Source organism: Mauremys reevesii, linkage group 15, assembly GCF_016161935.1.
Source record: "Mauremys reevesii isolate NIE-2019 linkage group 15, ASM1616193v1, whole genome shotgun sequence".
NCBI classification, from domain to species: domain Eukaryota; kingdom Metazoa; phylum Chordata; order Testudines; family Geoemydidae; genus Mauremys; species Mauremys reevesii.
In genome coordinates this window covers 30,511,650-30,531,496 of record NC_052637.1, presented here as the reverse complement: position 1 = coordinate 30,531,496, position 19,847 = coordinate 30,511,650, and the positions used below count along the sequence as shown (strand labels likewise).

The following is a 19,847-nucleotide window of genomic DNA, read 5'->3' as shown; positions in this document are numbered from 1 at the left end:
GACTTATATCAGTTGTAGCATAAACGTTATTAGCTTAGAGTTGTGGTTGAATGTTACTGCACTCAAGGTTTCCACTGAAGACACCTTCACCGTAGGTGGTATTAAATGGAATAACTGTCTCTCTTGAATCACGTGTGAGCAAACCTTACTTAAAAATAAAACTCACAAAGTTCCATTACTGAACAGAATCAGTAAACTGAAGCCTTATCTATGCTATGGGGGGAGATCGATCTGAGTTACGCAACTTCAGCTATATGAATAACATAGCTGAAGTTGACGTACTTAGATCTACTTATCGCAGGGTCCACACTATGTGATGTGTACTGGAGATGCTTTTCCATCAACTCCCCTTGAGCTTCTCGGTCAGGTGGAGTACAGGAGTCGACAAGAGAGCGATCTGCAGTGGATTTAGCAAGTCTTCACTAGACCTGCTAAATCGACTGCCGATGCATTGATCACCGCGGGTTCGTGTAGACAAGGCCTTAGTAATTGGGGGAAATGGGAGAGTATTGTATATTGTTTCAAGGTATAGATTTAAATGAAAACTTAGGAAATATCACAGCCCCGAGATGCCACATTTCAAGTGATAAGGATTCAAACTATCTTAAGCAGAAAGGAGTATTTGTCCTCAGATAATAACTGAGCACCTGTGTAGCTAATTGTACTATACAGTACTTTATATACAGAATTAATCCACTTTAGGATGGAGCAATGCCTCCTTTCTTTCCTACTGGTATTGGATTAACCAAATCAGGTAATTGAGGGTTGGTAGAAAGTGTTGCAAGGACTCATATCAGTGGTCCTTTATTCCCGATTTATTTCCCATGGTTACTCTATGAAGCTAGTCCTGTATCAGGCGCTACTAAGGCTTTTGCTGCCAAACTTGCTCCTTGTGCTCCTGTGCTATTGCCCACATTCCTTTTCTTAGGACATGTTTGGATTCCAGGCATTTGCTACCTAATCTTCAGTACATTTAAAAAAGAAGAAAAAAAACACTTGAAATGTTTCCCCCTTCCCTATGGCTCATGGTACCTCTTTTGAACCCTTGATCGCCTCACAAACAGAGGAAACTGACTGTACACAAAGTACACAGAATAAACAAATGAGAGAATGGGAGAGCTCTTCAGTTTGAGATGGTGCTTTTAACATTAAGGCCCCATGTACTAGAAAACGTTTGTGTGTATGTATACTATACCAGCAAGAATGCTAAAGGAAATGCAGCTTATACCAGCAAGAATCCTTTTGCTGGTATAGTTTATGCCAGTTCCCTGACCTCAGAAAGGACCTTTTTGCCAGTATGATTGCATGTTCACTAGATATTTTACCAGCGCAGCTATATCTGTTAGGGGTTGGATTCTCTCTACCCCCCCCCCCCACATTCCTGAGGGCTTGGCTACACTTGAAAGTTGCAGCGCTGGTCGTGCAGCTGTGTAGGGACAGCGCTGGTGTGTGGCCACACTCTCAGCTACCAGCGCTGGTGTGTGGCCACATTTGCAGCATTTGCAGTGCTGTTGGGAGTGATGCATTATGGGCAGCTATCCCAGCATTCAAGTGGCAGCAACGTGCTTTTCAAAAGAGGGGGGTGGGGGGTGGTGTAGTGTGACAGGGAGCGGGGGAGAGAGAGAGTGGATTTTTGGAGCCAACACTGTGTGTTTAGCTTCCTGCCTTGAAAAATCAGAAAATGTTCGTGACCCCTTAGTCTTAACTCTTAATTGCAAACAGCCTGCATCCAAACAGACTCCCCGCTGTTTCTCTGTCAAGCAAACACTCACTCCCTGCCTGCCTCATTATCTCATTTGATTGTTCACAGCCAGGTACAGATTGATCAAAGCAAACAGGAGCTGTGTTATAAGCAGCTCCGATCAAGCTCCGGAGCCCCGAGTTCACAACAAAACAAAGAGAGGCTGCATAACAAAACAAAGAGAGTAATTTATAAAAGCATTCTGGGATATCTGCTAATACCCTGGAGGCCAATAACAGCGCTGGTGTGTGTCCACACTTGACGAGCAGCGCTGGATCACCAGCACTGCAATCGTTACACCCCAACCAGACCAGGTGTACAGCCAGCGCTGCAGCCAGGGAGTTGCAGCGCTGGATGTGCCTTGCAGGTGTGGACGGTTACTAATTGCAGCGCTGGAAAGCCTCCACCAGCGCTGCAACTTTCAAGTGTAGCCAAGCCCTAACTGACATAGCTATGCCGGCACAATTTCTAAATGTGGAACTAAGTAAAGGAGCACTCCATTTGTTCTCTGACTTGTCCTGTGGTCTGTTTAGAAATGACTTTCCCTTTGGAAGCGCATAACCTACAACTCTCTTCAGATCTAATTGTAGTTACCATCTTAAGACCACAAAATGTTCAGATATCCAGGGCTTGGGCCCACTGTACACTGGCACTTCTGAAGACTAGAATCTGAGCTGTTTCCAAATCGCAGTAGTGCCGTAGTTGTTGACTGCACTCTTAAGACATTGTTTACTCTTAAACACTTTACATAGGTGTCTGTAGCCAGTAAACTTCTTGCGTACCTAGGTAGGTAGTACATGTCCCCTCCAAATTGTGCGTTTTGGTCTACGCATGTATTATATGGCAGTTGCTGAAACCAAGCAAGCTGCTTTTTGTGCTCTTATCCGCTAGTCATGAACATCTCTCTCTAATCAGTAATAGAGCCTCTCTGAGCTAGTTTGCTATGGCTTGATAGGCCTCTAGATACTGTGAATAAAACCCATTGTCCCCTGCTATGTTTGGGAATTGGATACCAGATTCACCAGTTTTCCCAACTGCCCTGTGGGATGTTGCCTTCTTGGCTGGTACGTTGAGTCCATTCTGGGCACTTGCCATAAGGCTGCTAGCAGGAATTGATATACAAGCTATACATAAGAGCATAGGTGATGAGTTATATGAGCCCATGGTGCCCGTTCTCCACCAATATTCAGGAATGTGGGCCTGGCTCCACCAATGTTTGGGCTTATATTTTCAGAGCCATCCTGTCCATAGGATGTACCAGGGCAACTACCCTGGGCCCCACACTTTGGGGGGCCCCGCACTTCAGGAGGACGCGGGGTCCAGGGCGGCCTAGGGGGATAGCCGGGGCCTGGCGCTGGCAGCAGCGAGTGACCTGGCCCTGCTCTGCCCTCGCCCTGCCCTGCCTCTTCCTGGCCCTGCTGAGTCCTCTCCCCTCCCCCGTTCCACCTCTTCCCCCAATCCCCTGCCCCTTTCTGGTTTCTGGCCCTGAACAACACCAGGAGCTGGCCAGGCTGGGTTGCTCGCTGCTGCTGGGGCCAGGCCCCCCACTATCCCCTAGGCCGCCCTGGACTCCACGTCCCCCTGAAGTGCAGGGTCTGGGTCGGTTGCCCCAGTCTATCCGAGGGACGGGACGGCTTTGCTTAGACCCGTTCTGGCACCACCAAAACTTATACAAACCTGGCACCCATGCATAAGAGGATGTTATACAGGCTGACTTATTGGAAGTCTAACTCGACTAAAACTCAAGCAGTAATTATCAGTCAGTTTCAGGAATGAACTCTGGAGATGTCCAGAGCTTGAATCATGATTTAACAAAGTAGACTTGCATGAAGTGGAGTTGATAAGAGGATTGACTGGGTGCATTGTCGTGAGTCTTGTAGGTTGTGCTCAGGTGAATTTCTAAGTTTATAACCTTTACAAAACGTCAGGAGTCCAACTGGTTCCTTGTTGTGGAATATTCCTTTGCCATTTCTATTGTAGTGAAAGTTGCAGTATTACAATGTTTATGCATCTGTACTGAATAACAAGCAGATCTTGGTAAGTAGATTTGATGGTTATTGACAGAGTTGAACTGAGACAACCAAACTTCTTCTGTTGGAGCATCTTTTGACTTAAAACATTATCCTTGAACATGCTATGTTTGAAACAACTAAACCATATTTAATTTCTGGCTTCTGCTCATGAAACTACATGTCCTTGAGGTATGTTTTTGTTTTCTCCAGACTGTAGAACATGGATTTCCCCACCAGCCCAGTGCATTGGGATATAGCCCCTTTCTCCATCTTATGGCTATCGGGACCAGATCAGGAGCCATCAAACTGTATCCTTTTTACATGTGTGATTCACAACTTGCAGTGTCAGGTTGGATTCTTAGATTGTCTGGAGATTTATCCGACAAACAAAGGAAAGAACTTCACCCAGGAACCTTCTGTTTGAGCTCTAGCACTACTTTTAGAGAGATGCTTAATTACTCTTGCTTAATTTTGCACCTTATATTTTCCACTACAGACTAGAAATATCTTCAAAAATAAGCAAAGTACACGGAACACACCTAATGAATCTTGTCTTCCTTTATCCAGTTTTATATGTAGTTGTGTTCATATAAGGCATTTAACATTTGTATGTATTATATGGAAGCAGTAAAAGGGGGTGAAGTGATCCGATTCTTTTAGAGAGACAAGATGGGTGAGGTAATATCTTTTATTGGACCAACTTCTATTGGTGAAAGAGACAAGCTTTTGAGCTTATACAGAGCTCATCTTCAGGTCAGACCTGAAGACAAGCTTGGTGTAAGTTCAAAAATTCTCTCTCTCACCAACAGAAGTTGACCCAATAAAAGATATTACCTCGCCCACCTTGCCTCTCTGATATCCTGGGACCAACATGGCTACAATAACACTGTGTACAACAAATTCCTTTTACCAAGTAAGATCATATGTGGAGGATCAGAATAGATGAGCATAATGATGCTTTCTGGCCTTAAAAGCTAATTGTCCCTTATTTTAAATGCCAAGGGTATCTTATTTATACTATAAACTGGGGGAGGGAGATTATTTTTTATTCAATACCATCTCAAAGGTTGAAGTTTAAGCCATGAAGACATTCTGCTTCCTGGATTAGTCTTCATCTAGGACCCTAAAGTCCCCCAATAGTGGGCCAGAAGTAAAACATTTGAAGGTGGTTGTTTGTCCAGTCCCAGGATAGCGTGTATTGTGTATACACAAAGGCATTGAGAGGTGGTTCCCATGACACAAGGCCAGCTGAGTTTGGGATGAAAGAGGCGTGTCACTCCAACCCAGAAAGGAAAAGTTAGAGCTGTCTATGCTTGCTTAATCATTTTCAGCACTGTTTGTGTTCAGAGAGGCTGAGCTCTGCAGGAAGGTGTTAGCCATCTGTCTCCTGGTTACAGATTGGTTAAGCAGGGATTGAAGTGTGTGGGAAACCACTAACAACCTTTGGAGAAAGCAGGGTCCAGCCACCCTTTCTGTATTGCCCCTAAACTACCAAGTAAAAACGTCTGTACATGCTTTCCATTGTTGTGTGCACACTAAACTCAAACTAGGCATGTATGGATTCAAAGGAATCTATGATAACCACTGACTCCATTTGGTTTCTAACTAAATCTCATCTCATTTGCTAGCAACTACTCCTCAAGTGATTGTAGCTGTAGATGATCTTTAATACTATTGATCCTCAACAAACATTTCAGATATGGAGCTCCTGGGGTGGAGTTTATGGGTTTACATGAAGAGAACAATACCGTCATGCAGATACACTTTATTCCCGGCCAGGTGAGTGGAATTCATATACCTGTGTGTGTGTGTGTGTACTCACCTCCAGGCCCTGAGTTCTAGAATCCTTTTGGGCTGTGTAATGTCTGTGTTCTCCCCAGTGTTGTTCATTGTGCTGTAAATAGCACCCATTGTCATGAAGATGTTAGTCATAAAAATAGAGAGAGCAGCACCTTTTTAACTGAGCTCAGAAAGCACCTTGTGATAGTGGCAACAGGATTAGGATAGTTGCTGTTGCAAGAGGCTGTCTGCAAGGGCTTCCTTTTGTATTGCAACCTGCATTCCTGTAGTGGGATCATACCCATTTATTTTCCTCTGTGCTGTGCAGTGCTCGCCAGATGAAACAGCAGCTGCTGCTCAACAGGTTTCATCATTCTTTGGCTAACCTAACCACTTCTAAGCTTCCTTCCTTTGCTCTTGCATAGTGTGGCTTCACCTAAAAATGGGACGATAAAATTCCCCAGATGCCTGTTGGCTTTCAAATTGCCCTCCTCCTCTCCCACCCACCCACCCACCCCCCGAACCTGACTAACTAGCAGACCAGCCTCTTTACTGTCTGATTCACCCGTTTGGGGAGAGCAACTGAGAGGGTGTGAATTCTCTAGATAGTAAACCACTCAGAACTTAATGGTATAAACTGAAACTCCCATGGGGAGTATTACATGGTTGTACCAGGTGTGGCTTCAGCAGGCAAAATGCTTCATTTGAATGTACAACTGGCAGGGTTGGGCTCATAAAAGGAGTCTGTGGCACCACCCTTGAGGAGGAAGTTGGATGCAGAGAATGTAAGATGAGTGGTGAAGTGGAATACACCAGCAACTCCCAAAGCCGGGGTGTGGAGGGGTGTGTGCCCACTTTAGCAAACCATGAAGGATGTAAATACTGCATGCTAGCTACAACATAGCTCTCTGAAATAGGTAGCAGAGTGTGGGACTTCCCAACTGATGAAAGTGCAGCTAATATTGCATCCTTCAAGGATCAAGCCCTCATCCCTCCCTGCTGGTATATAGGATACAGAAGCAGGCAATAAATGCTTTTAAGCCTGCAGGCCATTCTGTGTAGTCCCTAAGTCCTTTACTGCCTGAGTCGTCAGAATTCTGCTGAATACAACTGTATAAGTCTGCCACTCTGTGACTGGGTCCTGAATCTGGCATTAACTGAGATAATCACTGAACAGCAGTGGTTTATTGCTTGACTTAGTGTACTGCTTTTAAATAGGTTACTTTCTTTATGATCATGTCTCTTGATTTTAGTGCCAACTGGTGACACTGCTGGATGATAACAGCTTGCATCTCTGGAGCCTGAAGCAGCGTAGTGGGGCATCTGAGCTGCAGGAGGAGCAACGCTTCACACTACGAGGGCCTCCTGGGTAATGTGCCCTAATATTGCTCTCTCTTCTTCCTGTGCTGCCCACACAGGAGCTTATAAAATGCACTCTGACATGGCTTAGTACACAGTGCCCTGAGTTAGGGCCCAATCCACTTTCTACTGAAGTCAATAGGGGTATTTCCATTGATGCCAACAGGATTTGAATGAGGCCTCATCTGAATACAAAGGGGTACCAATTTAAAGGTCTACTTTTAAAATACATTTAGTTAAATCTGTGCAACTCTGTACTCTCAAATCAATTTAAACCTGACATATCTGTTGAGCTTACCACTGTAACTAGTCTTACATCAATAAGTGTGTCCATGGATTTAACTAAATCATTTTAAACCAGTTTAAAATATCCCAGTATTTCTAGTTTAATTTTTTTGAGTCCCTGGACAACTTATTTCTTTCTGCTTCTTCGGGTAGTTAGTCACTACTGGAGGGAAACTCATCTAACACACACAGCGCTCTCGCAATGCATTTCTGGATTATTTTTAGGTTTATTTTAAAGCTGGTGCTTTGCTTCCAAAAAAACCAAGGTCCGGGCTCAAAGCTCCATTTGTCCAGCAAAATGCCTACTGAATCTCTTGCAAATTGCTTATGGGTAAAGCAGGGGGTCAGCTTTCATTTGAGGCTCAATGCAGCCGTTTAAATGAATACCATAGCTGCTTCTCTCTAGAACTGATCTCTTTCACAGGCAGTTAACTGGTTTCTTTTTGCATCCACAGATCTCCTCCAAGTGCCACCCAGATAACTGTTGTCCTTCCACATTCATCGCGGGAAGTTCTGTACCTTGGCACTGAGAGCGGCAATGTCTTTGTGGTAGAGCTCCCATCCTTCAGACTGTTAGAGGATAGGACCATCACCTCTGAAGCAGTGCTTCAGCGGTGAGCAAATGGGCATATTGACCAATGGGATTTATTATGACATTTAGCATGACAGTCAGAAGGGGAAGGTTGAGTGTGTTGCACTTAACCATTTTTTTATTCCAGCGTGTACACTGGAGCCTGGCTTATATTAACTGTTACAGACTGCAAATGTTGGATGTTGTTGGAGAGAGACATCCTTACTCTGGGCCCTATTTTGTCTGCATTATACAGATGGTATTTTCTGGTCAGGAATAACCCAAGACATTCATAGCAGAGGTGCTGTAGAACATTGCAGAACTATGTAGGGGAAGCATTTAGTAGGTCTGCAAATGCTGTGCCTGTCTCATGATTAAGGCTACGATTTTGTCATGGATATTTTTAGTTAGTCATGGACCGGTCATTGGCAATAAACAAAAATTCACAGAAGCCGTGACCTGTCCATGACTTCTGTGAATTTTTGTTTATTGCCCATGACCTCTTCATGACCTTTACTAAAAACATCCCTGACAAAATGGGGAGGCAGGAGGGTCCAGTACCGTGTCCCGCTGAATCCAGCGGCTGGGGGCTGTGGCTTCCACTCCTGCTGAGGGGTTTGGAGCTGGGGGTGGGGCATCCCATGCCTTTGGCGGGGGCTGGGAGGGAGGATCCTCCACTGCCCTGTGGGGCTGGGGAGCTCCAGGGTCCCCCAGCTGCTGCTGCAGTGCTCCAATGTCATGGAAGTCTCTGGAAGTCATGGATTCTGTGACTTCTGCAACTTCAGTGACGTAACCGTAGCCTTACTCATGATTATGTATCCCAGTCTTGCAAACAAATATTAAATTCATTTGAAGGCTTAACAAGGCATTTAATTTTTTGTATGGGTGATAGGAAAGAGGTAGCAACTTTGCCCATGTCTACAGAAACTCAGTGTAACATTTTCAAAAGTGCCCATGGTTCCTATGGCACTTTGGATGCTTTTGAAAATTCCTGATTCCTTATGTACCTGTAACCTTTTGAGGTGGGAATATCACCAAAAAACAAATTTTTGGAATGTGTTGCTTACGGTGCTGGCCGTAAGCACAAACAGTTGGCTACAGGCTTGTGTCAGCTTCATCCCATTGCCTGTGGCTCTCCTCTCCACTCTTTCCATGTCCCTGTCAGTGGGACTGGAGAGGGAGGTAGCTCACATCCTTTCTACACCCCACTTTGTGGGCTTCCTGCTGTAGATTTTATCATAGGCATCTGATTTCCCCTTCTGATGGTGGGACTGGGCAAGGAGGTCCTCTCATTTAGAGGCTCCACAGTAGCTTCCTTGCTTAATGCCCTGCAAATCGTTAGGATCTTGGCTGTGTTTGAAAAGATACCTTGCTTGTTCTCACCTTTCTGAGAGTTTCACCTTCCCTGTTATTCCCAACATGTTTCTCTCCCATACTTACACTGTCAATGTGGCTGTCATATTCAGCTGCACGTGGATTAATTTTTTTCCGCATTTTGCCCAGGGTGCCAGAAGACTATCGTAACAGGCGGTCGTTTGAATTGGTGGAAGCCTTACGGGAGCATCCCAGGAATCCTGGCCAGATTCTGATTGGATACAGCAGGGGCCTCATTGTCCTCTGGGACCTGCATAACAAAAGAGTGTCACACCACTTCCTGGGCAGTCAGGTATTAATGATGGCTGAAATCATTGGGCATGGGGAAGTCGAGCCCCCCTCTCTCCAGGGTTCTCTGAAGAAATATAGACCCAGGAGGTGCAGGGAGAGCCAACTTAGTTATTTCTCTCCTATGAATGTATATTCTGGTTCTGGAAGGGTTAATGATTCTCTGGATATATCAGTCATTCTGTCTCTCTTCCTCCCTAGCAACTGGAGAACCTCTTTTGGCAGAAGGATGGCCGTCAAATCATTAGCTGCCATTATGATGGAAGTTATGCCCAGTGGCCAGTATCCAATGATAACAGGCAGCCTGAGCCCCTGGAAAGCAAAGTGCCTTATGGTCAGTATATGTGTGATAGAAACAAACTGCTTCTGTGCTGAGGCTTAAACTGTTTTTGTTGAACTGTTCTTAAATTCAAACTCACTTCAAGCCCCTGTGGGATCTCAGAATCAAGCTCTCCCCTGGTGTGTAGTCATGGCAGCACAATGCAGAGCTGTTGCCCCAATGGGCCTTAAACATCTTAACTCAAAGGGGTCTCTTAAATCCAGTTTGCTTTGGCTTTGAACTCTGCTGAAGCAAGGATGCCTAACTTGATGCTGAGCATAGATGAGCTGGAGGTGTTTGTTAAAAAAAAAATAAAAAAAAATCTGTGTACAGAAGCATAGCTCACATTATCAGGAAAGGAGCCTAGGGATTCGGTTTTATTCCTTGTTCTGAGTCAGGTGTCCAGCTCTTCTTTAGCAAGAGCCAAGTGACTCCTCTATATGAGCTAAGTGGATTTCTTTTCCTGTCTGTTGCTTGAGTGCTAAAGAGGAAGTGATGCCTCTTGTTGGCTGAAACTCCCCAAAAGAGGCTGACTTCTTCCTTTTGCCATATGGAGGCCTCCATATTGGCCTGACCTGGCCTTTAGAGCTTACTATCAGCCCTGCATTAACCAGAAGGGAGTGCTGGAAATTGAGACACTTCTGGGGTACAGCCGGCTTGTAGTGCAGTGCTCCTAGCTCTTGCCAGCCAGGTACACCACATGATACTTCTGTCAGTGATACAAGTCCACTACCCTTTGGCCTTGGCCGCCTTCACACTGAATAATACTACTAGAAGTGGCATCTCCTAGAGAAAGTACGGCTTCTCTGAGTTCAGCACAGTGCAGTGCCACTGCTCCACAGACTTTCCAGCTCATGTGGCCATACCATGTATTTGGCACTTTTGTCAGTATAAAGCAGAATAATTTAAAAGTGCCTTCAATTTCCACTCTGCTTCCCCTTGCGAGAAATATGAACTCCGCCTAATGTAAGATGCATCTTACAATTGTGGTAACTTTGCAAATCTGTCATCCTAGGTCCTTTCCCTTGCAAGGCCATTTCCAAGATTTATTGGCAGATGACGAAGAATGGGTAGGTTCTTAGTTATTCATCTCCCTCCCACCTACTGTTCACAAAAGATGCTTAAAATAATAGGATTGTGTGGGGGGAGCACAAGCTTTCTTGTAATCCATTGCTGACTACACTTGTCTCACACATGTAGCCCCTTTTGAGTAACACTGTTGGGAGCCTTTGTCAAACTTTGGGGCCTTAGACTTTCTCAGTTAATAAGTTTCCAGTGAAATAGATGGACACTAAAGAGAGCACAAATGTGTGTCTTTGTTTTTAAGGCCACCTTACATTATATTCCAAGGAGGGATGCCCCGGGCTAGCTATGGTGACCGGCACAGTATCTCTGTCGTCCGTGGCAGCCAGCAGATTGCCTTTGACTTTACATCTCGGGTGATAGACTTCTTTGTCATCTGCAATGCAGATCCTGCTGCAGGTATGTGTTGAGAAGGTGCCCCTTCTCTTCTGAAGAGTAAGGGGCAATCTTGGAGTTGCTCTGTGCGTGGAGATTCTGGGTATGACAAGTAGCAGCTTAGATGCAAAGCACTGTTTTGCTTGTGTTGTTTTGTATCATTTTCAATGTCTAAAGATGCCATTCATAAGTGAAGTGTGAAATACTGACAGCAGTGATGGATCAGCTACAAACTTCATAAGCACCCACTAAAACCACTTGTTATATTGTTGTTCACGCTCTTATCAGCTCATGGAAACAGAGCAATGTTGGACTTGGGGCATGATTAAGAGACGAGATCCAGTTCTGAATGTTGTAATTAAGAGACAGCTCATCAAAGGGAACTGTAATTGTTTTTTAATCTCAGACTGGGCGTGAGCGGCTTTCTTAATTATTGTCTGGGTTTATGACATGAGGCTCCATGTAGCGTATAAACAAAGGTTAAGATTACAATGAAGGGTCAGTAAACAAAGCATTTTGTTCATTCTCTGCTGGCCAACACAAATGTTTACATTTTTTATACAGCTTAGAAATGACTCAGTCGTATTTGTTCCACCATCTCCCAATCAGCATGTCCCATAGCTTCTCCTGTTCCTGCTAGCAACGTGGAGCCTTTGCTGCCGAAGTTTGCAGTACCTGGAATCACTTCCTCCCTTTATTCATCAAATCTGAAATGTGTCAGTGATCCAGGTCCGGCTCCAGACCCCAGCACCCCAAGCGCGTGCTTGGGGCGGCATTCCGCGGGGGGCGCTCTGCCGGTCGCCGGGAGGGTGCCAGGCGGCTCCGGCGGACCTCCCGCAGGCGTGCCTGCGGAGGGTCCGCTGGTCCCCTGGTTTCGGTGGAGCATCCACAGGTGTGCCTGCGGGAGGTCCACTGGAGCCGCGGGACCGGTGACCGGCAGAGCGCCCCCCACGGCATGCCGCCGTGCTCAGGGCAGCGAAATCGCAAGAGCCGCCCCTGCAGTGATCCCACCCCAACCTGACTCTTCCCTCAAAACCTTTCTGCTTCTCCTGCCCATTTCACTATTGCTACTGATTCTCATCTTCAGAACAGATGTCAACTTAGTTATTTTAAGGCAAGAGCAGCCTTCTTACAGCTCAAGAACATCTGGAGAAGGATTCTCCAGATCTAATGAATGAATGAACAGAAATATACAGTAAGAAAGGATGCTTCAGTGAATTGCAAAACTCGAGGGGTTTTGTGGGCAACTCTCTCCTGTCATGTGCTACTTAGCCTTGCTAGGTTTTTCAGTTCATGGTGGTCTGCAATACAGAGAAGACTTCTGGTTTTAATAGATGGATGTCTTGGAGAAGCAGACATCTAGTCTGGAAACTTAAACACTGTAGCTGTTTCCATGTTTTCCTACGGATGGCTTTAAAGGATTATTTAAGATGGACTTTAATTGCTTCTTTATGATATATGATGAAAGCAAGAAAGATGTTTGTCATTATAACCTTGTTGACACTAGACTGCCTATTATAGATAAGGCTACAGTGTCTTCCAGGATAGACAAGACCTGAATTTCTTATTTTAAAAGACAACCTTTCAGTCCTCCTTTATAGATCATATAGAAGTACATGAGCCTATTTTTTTTAATCTTGCAGGTGTCTGCTCTGAGATGCTGACAAGAGAATATATTTAAAGTTGGAATAACCAGAGTTTTAGTGTCACACTTGACACTTCTAAACACAATTCCTGGATGTGAATTAAGAGCCTTTAACCTGAAATAACTACAAGCTGCCAAGCTTGTACTGCCCAAGAATTGAGCCATCCAGTTTGCATGTTTCTAATGTGTGCACCCAGGAGCTGTTAGAGGAAGCTGTAGCTGCAGCACTTCAGACCAGGAAGTTATTTAATATTAAATGTCATGTCTGTGGTCGGCAAGCTTCCTTGTGGCTGAGTGCCTAATACTAGTGGATCTGCCCAGCTCACCTCACGCACCCCTTAGGGTGTTCTTCATGATGGAAGTAGAGAGGGGTGGTTATATTCCATAGCCACTTAAATTAATGAGTGTAAAGCTTGTGTATAGCAGCGTGATTCTAGAAAGCAACTCTTCCCCTTCCCCCATCTTCAGACTGAGAATACTTAAAAAAAAAAAAATAAACAAACATGCAGATTGGCTGCTCCTGTTTGTTTTCAGCTGTTGGTGGGTGGATGTATGGGAGATGCATGTGTAACACTCTATTGCCTGTACTGTTAAACTGTGCATGTACAGTCTACTGCCCATACTATTAATGCTGTACCAAGGTGCAGTGCTCACTATATTTATATAGTGCTTATAGGTGCATGGTGCTCTGTGGATGTACAAGAGACTGGGTCGCTCCCCTGCAGAGTTTATCTGAATTAGGCACAGTGAAGGACAGCAGACTGAGGAGCAAAGTAACAAAACACTTTGCTCTCTTAGCTATATCGTATTTCTCCTGCCCCTCCCCCCCACGTTATATATGGAGAAACTGAGTCACAGAAGTGACTAGCCTAAGGTTGTTCAGCAGGCCAGAGTCAGAAGTACAACCCAGATCACCTAACTACCAACCCAGTGTGAGGTAGAGAAATAATTTACTTGAAGCAAATGTTAATATATGGAGTGTCTTGTAGGGTTTGTTTAATAGATTTTGAGTCTTATACTTCAGGTGGTCAGACAAGTGATCAGGAGGTGAATTTAAGAGTGCAAAACTAACCCAAATAGAGTTGCGAGCAGAGAGATGGCCAAGGAGAGCTGTGTAGGGTATGATAAGTGGGCATGGTTACCATGCGTTGATGTGAATGCAGCTGTGTTCACTTCATTAGACTTCACACTGAAATAAAGTGTACTTATATAGTTTTTATATGATGCTTTTTAAGAGCTGAAAAACCTGAATTAATAAATAATTTTAGATTATGGGTAACATAAGAATGGCTGTACCAGGTCAGACCAAAGGTCCATCTAGCCCAGTATCTGTCTACTGACAGTGGCCAATGCCAGGTGCCCCAGAGGGAGTGAACCTAACAGGCAATGATCAAGTGATCTCTCTCCTGCCATCCATCTCCATCCTCTGACGAACAGAGGCTAGGGACACCATTCTTACCCATCCTAGCTAATAGCCATTTATGGACTTAGCCACAATGAATTTATCCAGTCCCCTTTTAAACATTGTTATAGTTGGTAGAGCCCAACTTTGGTTTCTCGTCGGTTATAACGTGGCCACCTTGTAACACATGTAAAAGCATGAAGATAAGGGTGCAGTGAAGGGAGAGGAGCCCAGAGGGCCCATGACCATGTGACAGAGTGCTGTCTGGGCCCTACTTACATGAGTGGCAGTGTGATGCTGTGCATCCAGCCAGCCCTCTGTGCTGATGAAGGGCTGTCCAGGCCAAAGTTGAGTAAGTGGTGTTGTGGTCCTGGTGTGCAGGATCGCATTGCTACTCACATTTGGGGCAGCTAGTAATCTGAGCCCCTCCTTAGCAAAATTCTGGTTGTGCCTCTGAGTGTTAATGTCATATACAGTAATACAGAATGCTATAAGTCTCAGCTCTGTGGTTGCATTAACGGCTTTTTGTATGTAATTGATAATTGTAGTGCTGTTACAAGTATAGAAATGCTCTTTTCAAGCAGTGCAGATGGCACAGCACACCAGACGCAGGGAAGCTTCAGATGTCTGAGAGCTGAAATGTAAACATTTGTCAATTACAAGTAGCACAGCATTTCCCAGAATCTGCTGCATTACTGCTTTTAAGCAGCTTAACCTTGAGGGACTGAGGTATTAACATAGCACTGAAACAGTCCTTGCCGGGGTGAATACATACCTATCCATCCCAGGCATTATTAGCTAACTGTAGGTCAAAGGCCTCTTTGAGTACATCTACACTGCAATAAAAAATCCACGCCACTGAGTCTCAGAGTCTGGGTCAGTTGACTTGGGCTCGCAGGCTGTGGGGCTAAAGATAGCAGTGTAGATGTTCAGGCAGGGGATGGAGCATAGAGTCTGAGACCCTGCAAGGTGGGAGGGTCTCAGAGCCAGGGCCCTAACGTCTACACTGAAATTTTAGCCCTGCAGCCGGAGCCCTATGAGCCCGAGTCAGCAGACCCAGGTACAGCCACAGGTTTTTTTATTGCAGTCTAGACGTACCCAAATGACATTGTTGACCAAATCTGACTCCTGCTGTGGCCGACCGTCTGCAGGACTTTCTATTAATGCTGCTAAGGTTTTGTCAAACTTGTTGAGAGCTGTTGTTTCGAGTTTCTGGCTAAATATGCAGGTTAGCCCAAAAAGAGTTGAGTATTGATTGTGACCAGCAGTAAATAATGTTTGTGGGGAGAAGCTTCATGGGAATATATTTTCATGCCTATTCTATAGAAAGCTTATTTCTACTTTTAAAGCATATGTAGCCAATTTTGTGATTAAAGCACTAGGTGCACTATCAAAAGCCAAAGAATAAGCCAGCTGAATAGTTTCAATTAATTTTCTTTGCACAGAGTTTGATGACCCCTCTGCTATGGTGGTGCTAGCCGAAGAAGAGCTGGTGGTAATAGACCTGAAGAGTGCAGGCTGGCCAGCAGTCCATCCTCCGTACCTGGCATCTCTCCACTGCTCAGCCATCACCTGTTCACACCACGTCTCCAATATCCCACTGAAACTGTGGGAGAGGGTGATCAGCGCTGGGAGCAAGCAGAACTCTCATTACTCAGATATGGTATGGCAGTTGTAAGCATGCACCCATTCACATGCACATAACATTATAACGTACTCAGTAGGTATCTTTTCTGCCCGACTGGCTGCAGAGCGCCAAGTGGCGCACTGTTGTGGTTAGTGGTAGTACTGAGAAGTCCTGCTCCCAAAACACCACTGACTTAGTGAAGACAACTATTTGGAATTCAAAATACACCTCTACCCCGATATAAGGTGACCTGATATAACACGAATTCGGATATAACGCAGTAAAGCAGCTCTCTGGGGGGATGGGGGGCTGCACACTCCAGTGGATCAAAGCAAATGCTGTAATATTTTTTGGCTCCCGATGAAAGCGTTATATCGGGGTAGAGGTGTACTTAGTTCTGATGAAAGCCAGAGTTCTTAGTAAAAGTGAGCTTCAGCTCAGATTGTTTCCAGCAGTCAGTGCTAGCAAGCAAAGCTGCTTCTAAACCAGGAGCTCTCAGCCACAGCAGCTTCTTAAAGAGGAAACTTGAATATAACAACTCCTAACCAAGACAGTACAGCTGATGAGATCAGAATGAGAACATCTAATCTTAATTCTAACAGCGTACACACAGAGATGCACTTTCCTTGTAGCTCATGCTTTCCCGTTCTCCTCCCCCTCTATGGCATGCTCTGTTGCACTCTCATTTCACAGAAAGTCATGGTGTGGTCTTCAAGAGTGTTTTCTTTTTAGCCATGGCCGATTGATGGTGGCACTAACCTGGCTCCAGATCCTCCCCAGAGGGACCTGCTTCTTACAGGGTAGGTGCTTTAACTGATTAAAAATCAAGGATTCTTGCCCAGTATTTACCCATTCTTGAACTGTGTGTGTTCCTGTCATAAGGGTGTCACATGAATAGACTTGACTCCTGAGTTCTTTTCTGCAGAGAGAAGGTCACCACTTCTTGAAGCTGGACTGCTGACATTTAAAGCTGGTGACCTATAACATGATGTCAGAGGAGTTAAGCCATAACTTGTGTGACAGAAAATCATCCTGTCTTTGATCATCCTGAAAAAACTATTGACCCTTCCCAAGATAGACTAATTCCAGTGTTGAAATTTAGACTAACAGTCAAAAGACAAGTGATACCAGTTCAGAGGGAACAATACATCTGCAGGTCTGTCTCTCACCCTCACCAGTATAAATCAAGAATAACTCCATTGGAGTTACAGCAGTTTTACATAATTGATGCAAATGAGCACAATCAGACCTGTGAGGTCTAGACATTTCAGTTTCTGGTGTTACACTGGGTGCTAGAATGAAAATGTCCCTGTCCATGTTGTACAAGAAGTCTGCCCCTCTACTGCTTTTCATCTGGAATTTCATAGCACTTTTCAAACATCCCTGCCAGGCAGTTCTATAGGATTTTCGGTGTCAGGATTCTTGACAGAACTAGCTTTTCCTAGAGATGCAGGGGTGCTGCAGGAAAGATCAAAGCTGCATCAGCAGTGCAGTCATCCATGGCTCAGAATGTTGTAGTTGCTGTGGGCTAGGAGTAGGGGGGTGGAGGTGAATTGAAGGTACTGTTGCTTTCCTGTGTCTGGCTCTATCAGTGTTCTTAAATTCTCTATTTTACAACATCAGCTTATAAAACCCAATAGGAGTGCAAACTAAAATTCTCCCTAGGATTCAGGGATGTGTAAAAGGACTACTTTACACCTTAGCATGTATGTCTCAGGTTGTGCCTTCTGTCCTTAAAATAGCTGGTCTCTTAGAATGGGGGATTCTGCTTTTTCTTTCTGCCTCTTTCCCTCCCGCTCTCTCCCCATGCTGTGACCGCTACTAGTGACTGTGCATGACTTGTTTCTGACTCTTCTCCATCAGGCATGAAGATGGCACTGTGCGGTTTTGGGATGCTTCAGGTGTTTGCTTGCGCCTCCTTTATAAGCTGAGCACTGTGAGGGTCTTCCTCACAGACGCAGATCCCAATGACAACATGAACCCGCTGGGTGAGGACGAATGGCCTCCGCTGCGTAAGGTGAGATGGCAATCACTCAGGTAAACTTTCTGAAGCTGGAGAGTTTGGTTCCTACTGTTCTTGCCTGTCCACTTCGCAGCTGCAGTGCTAAGGCCAGCTTGTGTTGATGTGACCTTTTTACATTCCATCCACCAGGTTGGTTCCTTTGACCCTTACAGTGATGACCCCAGGCTCGGGATCCAGAAGATTTACCTGTGTAAATACAGCGGCTACCTGACCGTAGCTGGTACGGCAGGGCAGGTACTGAAACCGCAAAACTGATTTTTTTTTGGTGGCCTGCTTTTAAGAGTGCTTCTTGACTAGCATAGGAGATACAACACAAACTAGAAATGGAATACAAGATTGATTCCCCTCTGTGGGTGAGTTTTCTTCACTCTGTAAACAGAGCCATTCTGTGGAAGGGTCCTCCTACCTGTCAGCTCCTTCTAGTCTATACTGTATTCTCCCCCTTCTGTCTGATTTGGCCAATCAGCCCTGAGGTAGTTGCCAGCTGCCTGGGTTTTTATGCTTCAGCTTTTTAAAACTTTTCCCCTGATTTTCTCTACCTGTTGTCTGTACACCTCCGCTATTTGCATTTTGTGCAGACATGCTGCCTACTAACTAGCCAATTGGATCCTGGTGTTGCCAGTGCCTAATCAGTGAGTGGCACCACCTTGCAACATTCATATAATGGAGGAGCTTGGAGACAATTTAAAGTGGTTTCAGAGTAGCAGCCATGTTAGTCTGTATCCGCAAAAAGAACAGGAGTACTTGTGGCACCTTAGAGTGGCTGGGTCAGTTCGCAATCCTGCTGACAGGAGGAGGTATTGCTTTGCTTCTGATTGCTATCTAAGCACATGCCGCAAGGAGCCTCTGGGGAGGCAACCAGCGCTATCTAGTGCAAAGGCAGCCAGGGGGTTGATGGTTCTGTGCCCTCCCTGTTCTCAGAGCTTGATGCTATAACCCTTTTCTGTGACTGACGCACATGATTCTTATGTACTTCAGCCAAAAAAGGTGAAACTGCCTCTGCTGTCTCCCTTGTTTCTGTTCCTTGCAAGAGCCTGTGTTATTGCTTTGATAGAAGACCCCATTTCAGGGTCTGTATAATGTGTCTGTCAGCCAGTGCTACAATCCTCCTTCCGTGAAGACATAACATGTCTCCTTTCATGTAAACTGACCATGAGCATCTGTGCTTTGCTTTGTCCCCCAAGCCCTCTCTCTTTAGGGAGCACTGAATGAGTTAGGATGGTCTGACTTGGAGTCACCAAATTTGGTAGCTAGAACTTCATGCTGTCAACATAATTAATCAAATGAAGAAATTAAAAAATGGGAGGCAAAAGTTCACATGGAAACTTTGTCCAATGGGTATCCATTTGTCGTAGGAATCAGATGGGGAGGCATATGGTCACGTTGGAAGCAAATATATATGTTGAAGCCATAGAGAGATCAGGTGGAGTCTAAAAGCTCTGAGGATTGCACAAGGCCTCTGAGCTTATTCCTGTTCCCTCAGATACTGGTGATGGAACTGAATGATGAAGAGTCAGAGCATGTTGTGGACCATGCTGAAGCAGACTTACTACAGGACCAAGAAGGCTACAAGTGGAAAGGTCACGAGAGGCTAAAGGCCCGAGATGAGCCTGTCCGATTTGAACCTGGCTTCCAACCATTTGTCCTGGTTCAATGTCAACCGCCTGCGGTGGTCACGTCACTGGCTCTTCACTCTGAATGGAAGCTCGTGGCCTTTGGTACCAGTCATGGCTTTGGGCTCTTTGATCACCAGCAGAAACGACTGGTCTTTGTCAAGTAAGTCTCTTCCTTTCTTGCATGATATGGATACTTCCCTAGGTATGGGAGCTGGCTGGCTAGCACTTCCACGTTGTCCTAGTAAGAGTTGGTATTGGTTTATGGAGAGCAATGGGTATAGAGGAAAGTCGTCTTCTGCTGGGGTGAGTGTCTCTCCTGTGCTTGTTAGTAAGAGTTCACGTGCCTAG

General features: G+C 45.2%; 1 protein-coding gene across 5 annotated transcripts in view; it reads left to right on the top strand.

The window, feature by feature from the left end:
* The window catches only part of LLGL2 (LLGL scribble cell polarity complex component 2), a 53,427-nt gene that overhangs the window by 19,245 nt on the left and 14,335 nt on the right, over positions 1 to 19,847 (top strand). For 4 of the 5 annotated variants that reach the window (XM_039500983.1, XM_039500982.1, XM_039500980.1 and 1 more), the window contains exons 3-15: positions 3,964 to 4,061; positions 5,451 to 5,532; positions 6,786 to 6,901; positions 7,632 to 7,790; positions 9,251 to 9,413; positions 9,611 to 9,743; positions 10,744 to 10,798; positions 11,056 to 11,210; positions 15,679 to 15,896; positions 16,593 to 16,660; positions 17,724 to 17,877; positions 18,013 to 18,117; positions 19,367 to 19,659. In XM_039500983.1, coding sequence (XP_039356917.1) covers positions 3,964 to 4,061; positions 5,451 to 5,532; positions 6,786 to 6,901; positions 7,632 to 7,790; positions 9,251 to 9,413; positions 9,611 to 9,743; positions 10,744 to 10,798; positions 11,056 to 11,210; positions 15,679 to 15,896; positions 16,593 to 16,660; positions 17,724 to 17,877; positions 18,013 to 18,117; positions 19,367 to 19,659 — 1,799 coding nt within the window. Of the gene's footprint in view, positions 1 to 3,963; positions 4,062 to 5,450; positions 5,533 to 6,785; positions 6,902 to 7,631; positions 7,791 to 9,250; positions 9,414 to 9,610; positions 9,744 to 10,743; positions 10,799 to 11,055; positions 11,211 to 15,678; positions 15,897 to 16,553; positions 16,662 to 17,723; positions 17,878 to 18,012; positions 18,118 to 19,366; positions 19,660 to 19,847 lie in introns of those variants that run through there. The other variant, XM_039500985.1, reaches the window with a different exon arrangement.